The sequence below is a fragment of the Helobdella robusta genome, assembly GCF_000326865.2.
Source record: "Helobdella robusta unplaced genomic scaffold HELROscaffold_79, whole genome shotgun sequence".
Lineage (NCBI taxonomy): Eukaryota > Metazoa > Annelida > Clitellata > Rhynchobdellida > Glossiphoniidae > Helobdella > Helobdella robusta.
This window is the reverse complement of record NW_008705453.1, coordinates 179,856-187,150: the sequence shown is the minus strand read 5'-3', so window position 1 is coordinate 187,150 and position 7,295 is coordinate 179,856. Positions and strand designations below refer to the sequence as shown.

The window sequence follows — 7,295 nt, the reverse complement described above, 5'->3', positions numbered from 1 at the left end:
ATATTTTTGGTTTCGTAAAGTTTACCGAAACTTGAGTAGCTTTATTTCCACCAAGCATACATCTTCGTTTTTCACGAGTTTTTAAGTGATCAACAAAAAATATTTTTACACAGATTTAAGAACAAAATTTCTTGTGAGATTTCGGATTTTACAATTCCAAAGCATTTTTGCCTACTTCTTTGTTCTAAATCTGTTAAGGGATTATTAGAATTAAAAAATTTTTTACTCCTAATTTATTTTCCAATTTTATTTATGCATACATCCGATTATAATTTAAAGTTTGAAAACATTTTTTCAACTGCTTTTTTCCTCAATGAAATTTTTAAATTTTGAGTTTCCTTCCAACACCAACCTTAACCACCAGCAACATCAAATCGAGCATGGTTCAGAGGTCAGGCTGCTACGCCCCGGGCCACAGGACTCAATCGTCACAGGAATCATGCCATGGTAGCTTAGGCATTTGCAACAACAACAATAACAACAATAACGTGAATAACAACAATAATAATCATACTGTTATTACTTCTAATAGTAATATTGGTGGTGGTGGTGATAGTCGCAAAGTGGCCGATGTTTCTGGCGGGGTTAGCGGTGTGGCTTATAAGACTGAGGCTCATTTTCATCCAAGGGCTTATAGGTTGGTTGATTGGTTGGTGGGATGGTTGATAGTGGATAGAAAGTTGGTTGGTTTTTTGATTGGTTGGATGTTATTGGGTAGTTAGGCCTACTAGCCAGCCAGCCAGCCAAACCAACTTTTGGTAGGTTGGCTGGTAGATTTGTTAGGTGTCTGATTAGTTAGTTGGTTGGTTAACTAGTAGGTTTTTTGGTTAGCAGATTGGTTGGCTAACTGGTTGGTTAGCTGGTTGATATGCTGGTTGATAGGTAGGTAGGGAGGTAGGTTGGTTGATTGATATGTTGGTCGGTTGGTGGGTAAGTTGGATGTTTGAATTATTGATCGGTAGGTAGGTTGATCGTTCAGTCGATAGGCTGGCTGGATGTCATTTGATAGTCAATATGTATTTTGGAGTTTTGGACAAAAGCTACTGTTCCTAATACTAATTAATTAAATTTCTGTGGGTCTATTTGTACATCTTGTTTTCCTTCCAACCCAATCAGAAATCTAGGAAAGTCTGGCCTCCGAATTTCTAACATAGTCTTGGGTTCGTTTTTTCAATTTATTTTAATGTTTGTTTTATGTGGGCATGGTTATGGTGTAATGGTTATGGACCCCAAGGATGAAGACAATGATGAGAATGGCGATTATGTTAATGATGACAATGACGACGATGAAGTATATTTTATTCTTTAAAAAATTATTTAATAAAATTGCAATGATCAAGCAAAACCAGTTGAATTTAAAAAATATATCTGAATGAGTGGGGCTGGTTTTTCTTCACAGGAACATTTGCTACCTTTGGGTCTCAAATATCAGATGAAGTTAGTGATAATGATGGGGACGATGATGATGAAGACGACGACGATGATGATGAAGACGACGACGATGATGAAGAAGACGATGATGATAATTACGATAATGATGACAGTGAAAGTGATGTTAATAATGGAATCGATTAGGATCATAACGTCTAGAATGATAAAATTGAAAAAATAAATGCATACATTAATCGATGCTTTGAAATTCACAATCCGCACATGCATGCTGGCACGCATTTTCAGTGCAAGCATACACATTTTCGCTATTTACATTAACACACACACACGCACGCACACACAGACACACGCACGCACACACAGACACACAAACAAACACACAGACACACAAACAAACACACAGACACAAAAACAAGCACACAGACACACAAACAAACACACAGACACACAAACAAACACACAGACACACAAACAAACACACAGACACACAAACACACACACAGACACACAAACAAACACACAGACACACAAACAAACACAATAAGACAGCAGAAGATATAGTGACACTGGCGTATGAACACGGTGTACATGCGTTCGATACCTCTGAAGCATACGCTGGAGGGAGGTATTTTAGATAGCTGGTTTGACTGTATGTCGGTTGGTTTGTTGATTGGCAAGCTTGTTTGACTCTATGTTGGTTGGTTTGTTGATTGGGTGGTTGGTTTTGTGTGTACGTTGGTATTGAGTTCTTGATTGGCTAGCTGGTTTGGATGATTGGATGACCGGTTTTTTGCATATTTTGGTTAGTATTGGTTTATTGGCTAATTTGTTGGTTGATTGGTTTGTTTTTCTGGCTGATTGATTGATTAATATTTGTTGGTCGGTTGAATTGGCTGGCTAGTTGGATGAATGGTTGATTGGTTGGCTGGTTAGTAAACGTTTATTTATGTTATATTCATTCAAACATTCATCTTTATGCTATATAGTTCATCTTTAGACTCAATTTTTATTAAATTTTTCATCTTTTTTATTACTTTCATCCAGAGAAATAATGTGATCATAAATTGCTTAACCTGTCTTGATCTTTTTTTTATATCTTTTTATTCTTTGACCTTTAAATATTTTCAATTTACACTTGCCTGTCCTGGTGAAGGCAATTTGGAAAAATTTGACCTTTTTCTACCTAATTTCAAAACTGGTAACATCACTAGTTCCATCCGAGAAACTTTTCTTCAGAAATAACTTCTTCCATTCTTAATACTTCTCCTCGATGAACTTAGAATAATTTAAAATAATAATAATAATTATTATTATCATTATAATTTTTATTTTTATTATAACAAAGTGGGTGTAAAAAGTCAACCACCGAACAATCTTTAACAAATCATTTTATTTTCGTTTAAAATTTATTTCAATATTTATTTTTTTTTTGGTGAATTTTATGAAATTATCCTATTTGTAGGGCTGAGATAGTTCTTGGGAAAATTCTGAAGAAAAAAGCCTGGAGGTTACAAATTTTCTAAAAAAAAAAATTAATTTAAAATGCTAAATTATAATTTCAATGCATTATCAACAAGACACGACACAACGCACGTGAATACTTCCACATGAATAAACTTTTGAAAAAAATTGTGATGTATAGGAATCAATTTGCATTCGAACCCATTCATTGCAGCAACCGGACCAGGCACTTTACCCATTACACTACTCTGTCACCGACCTACGTATGAACAATGAACATTTCAATTTCGCAGGAGATCAAGTTATATTGTCATCACAAAAGTGTCGTGGGGTGGGAAGTACGTGATGATGATGATGATGACGATGGGGATGATGATAACATGATGATGATGATGACGATGGGGATGATGATAACATGATGATGATGATGACGATGGGGATGATGATAACATGATGATGATGATGACGATGGGGATGATGATAACATGATGATGATGATGACGATGGGGATGATGATGATGATGACATGATGATGATGGTGATGGTAATGATGATGATGAAGGTGTCATGTTAGTTGTGTTGTTGTAGCTGTTTAAAGATCCATCTGAATTCACTAAAAAAGCATTGCTAACGATACAAATTTTTTTTACAGGGCAGAAACAGAGAAGGGCCTCTCAAGGAAACATATAATAGAAGGTATTTCCACACACACACACACACGCACACACACACGCACACACACATACACAGACATAGACACACACACAACACACACACACACAACACACACACACACACAGGATTAAGAAGCTCTTTAGACCGTCTGCAGTTGGATTATGTTGATGTCATACTTGCCAACAAGTCGGATCCCAGAACACCCGTCGAAGGTTTTTTTATTTATTATTAAAATTCAGTCATTTATTTTTTCACTTTTCCAATCCTGTACCCACTTTTCAGACCATTTTTCCATACTTCAATTTCTTCCTTTACCTTTTTTGATCCATCCGGCCGTTTCTTTCATACATTTACCGATCCACCATCAATCTAATTTTCTCATTTCTCATTCTTTTAGAGATAGCCAGAGCCTTCACGCACGTGATCAACCAGGGGTGGGCTATGTATTGGGGGACTTCCAAATGGGCAGCCACGGAAATTATGGTACGTTTGGCTGTTCATTCCGATTCCCTGATCAATATTTTTCAAGGGCATCAACAAAAAACACACAGTACATGTAAACACTTGAGTTAGTGTTCTAGTATTTGATGTGTAGTAGCAGTAGTGGTAGTAGTAATAATAGTAGTAGTAGTAGTAGCAGTAGTAGTAGTAGTAGTAGTAGTAGTAGTAGTAGTAGTAGTAGTAAAAAAAGTAGTAGCAACAATATTAGTAGTAGCTGTAGTAGCATCTCAGCAGCAGCAGTAGCATTAGCAGCAGCAGCAGTAGTAGTAGTAGTAGTAGTAGTAATAGTGATAATATAAATAGTGATGATAGTAGTCGCAAAAATTCTTATTTGTAATGACGATGATTAGCTCAACTCGCGGTGATAATAAATTCTAGCCGGTAAATTTTTTTCTAATATATAATAAGAGAAAATAAATTAATAATATGAAAAATAATTTTTAATAAGAAAAAGAATATTGTAATGAAAGAAATTAATTTTTATCTAATATGCAAGACGAGATTTTAATTTATTCTACAAATGATATGTCTAACGAATATATTACTAAAGGAAATCTACTCGGTCTGCCGACAGTTTAATCTCATTCCACCGATTGTTGAACAATCCGAGTACAACTTCTTCAAGAGGGAATCCATCGAGATGCACCTTCCTGAACTTTTCCATAAAATTGGTTGGTGGTTTGTTAGGGGATTGTTGATTGGTTGGATGAAATGGAATAATTTAATGGTTTATTGATTGGTCGACTGCTTAGTTGAATGATCGAATAGTTTGTTAATTGATTGGTTGTTTGGCTGGTTAATAAACTTATTAAATGTAAAATTTGACGTCTGGTTGGTGATCCAAAAATGGGGCTATTGAGTCTATGTTTTCCAAGAAAATGGGTAAAATTTTTGGTTGATTTGTGTAGAGAAGAGGTGGCATGGTATTTACAAGTTTTTGATTAACTATATAACTGAGTGATTAGTTAGATGGTTGATTGGTTAGTTAGATGATTGATTGGTTAGTTAGATGGTTGATAAATTAGTTAGATAGTTGATTGGTTAGTTGTTCGACTGAAATGTAATGTAATATAGTTAGATTTACCTTAATGTCAAATTTATTCTTAAACCAATTTCCCACTCAAATTAAAATATTACAAAAATATAATTATGATAAATTATTTTACAAATATTAAAATATAATTTTTTACTTTTTTCAAAACTTGTTCAGGTCTGGGGTTAATGGCTGCGTGTCCCTTGATGGGGGGCATGATGAGTGGAAAGTACAAAAATGGTCTACCCGCAAACTCTAGAGCGTCTATAAAGGTTGGTTGCGCAATTCGCTGATTGGAGTTTTAGTTGGCTTGTGGTTGGTTGATTGATATAGTTGATAGATTTGCTGGTTGGTTGGTTAGATGGTTGGTTGGTTGGTTAGATGGTTAGCTGGTTGGATTGTTGGCAAGTTGGTTAGATGGTTGATTGGATTGTTGATTGGATGGTTAGGGTTATAAATGTTTTTGGTTGTTCGGTTGGTTGGTTGATTTGTTGGTTGATTGACCTGGTTGATTTAAGGTATATTTTTCAGTTTATTGTAAATGAAGCTAGCTAGTCTGTCTCAATTGTTGCTTGGGTTCTTCTGCCCAATGCTTGTTAATCACATTCTAAAATCTATTCTTGTATGACATTATATTTAATTATTTTTACATCCACTGGTACAGTTTAGCTACAGTACTGAGTGAGTGAGTGAGTGAGTGAATGAGTGAGTGAGTAATTTTGTGTATTAATTTAATAGAGTAATACAGCATTGTTAAACTAGAGTTAGTATAGTTAATAATATAGTTTAACCAAAATTCCAAACAAAAATGGAATAGCGATTAAGGGGCTTGTCCTGCTGCAGAGATGCAGAGATTCCTATCACTTGCAATGTTCGCCTTTAAACAAACACGCTGTGTGTACGTTGTAGATTAGACACCTTGGAAAACTAACTAGAGTATATTTAACTCTAATAAATTATATTATTTGTTACTTTGAAATGTCTCAACTTGTGCCACGTCAGCCACATCCTTATAAAATGTTAAAACTATCTAATCAATCTTTCTTCTCGTACCCCCGGTTTTTATAATAATGATATTTGGATGTTTTTTCGAGAAAGTTTTTAAAAACTTAGAACTTCTCCTGGTACAAAGAGCGAGTGACAAATGAACAAGCCGCCAGGCATCACTTACTTCTGAATGATTTAGAGATGATTGCCAGCAAGTTGGATTGCACACTGGCTCAATTAGCTATCGGTCGGTAGTTCGTTGTTTGTTTGAAAAAGAGACCAAATGACTCTGAATTGAATAAATGACTGACTACCAACCGAACGACTGAATGATTGACTAACTGGCCGTTGGAATGGCAGGCTATCAAACTGAATGCCTGAACAAATGATTAATTTGATGTTTCCGATGTTGAAAATAACTTATTTTCAGAAGAACGAACCGTTGAATACTGAATAAATTTATTTTTTAATTCCTTAATGAATCACAAAACCCAACAAATTCGACTACAGCATGGTGCTTGAAGAACGAAAATGTGCACTGCGTTGTCCTGGGCAGCTCCAGCGTTGAACAACTCATCGAAAATTTGAAAGCCGTCCAGGTTCGAATCGAATTGACACAAAATAATTAAAAAAAAGATTTCATATTGATGAATTTTTAGTATGTTTAGTATTTTTAGTATGTTTAGTATTTTTAGTATGTTTAGTATTTTTAGTATGTTTAGTATTTTTAGTATGAAGGTTTCATCTTCATCATTACCATAAAAATTTTGTATGTAAATTAATTCATAAATAGCATTACATTTTTTTATTTTGTGTAAATATTTTTTGAAAAAAAAAATTCAAAATTCAGATTGTACCAAAATTGAGTGCCAGTGTAATGAAGGATGTAAACGACATCATCAATATTCAGTACTTGAACTACAAAGAGTCTCTTACTAACGAGTGATTGTCCTATTTTTGAGAAATTTTCTGTCATTCATTCATTTATTCATTCATTCACTCACTCACTCACTCACTCACTCACTCACTCACTCACTCACTCACTCACTCACTCACTCACTCACTCACTCACTCACTCACTCACTCACTCATTCATTCATTCATTCATATGCGTGTATTTATGTGGTGTGTGTGAGTGTGCATGTTTATATGTGTGTGTGCTTGTGTGTTTGTGAGTTTTAGTGGATGTGTGTGCGTGTGTGTGTGATATGGATGTGTGAACTTTCTGTCGTGTATGTGTGTATAT

General features: G+C 34.9%; 1 protein-coding gene across 1 annotated transcript; it reads left to right on the top strand.

Moving 5' to 3' along the window:
• Positions 1 to 1,087: 1,087 nt before the first annotated feature.
• Positions 1,088 to 6,678, top strand: HELRODRAFT_90264 (hypothetical protein; the record flags this gene model as incomplete). Its single annotated transcript, XM_009031773.1, has 12 exons — positions 1,088 to 1,160; positions 1,400 to 1,441; positions 1,942 to 2,017; positions 2,855 to 2,899; positions 3,147 to 3,191; positions 3,506 to 3,549; positions 3,654 to 3,740; positions 3,926 to 4,011; positions 4,580 to 4,700; positions 5,240 to 5,334; positions 6,176 to 6,296; positions 6,560 to 6,678. Coding segments are annotated over 12 exons (954 nt in total), but the record flags the coding sequence as incomplete, so codon positions are not given.
• Positions 6,679 to 7,295: the final 617 nt, after the last annotated feature.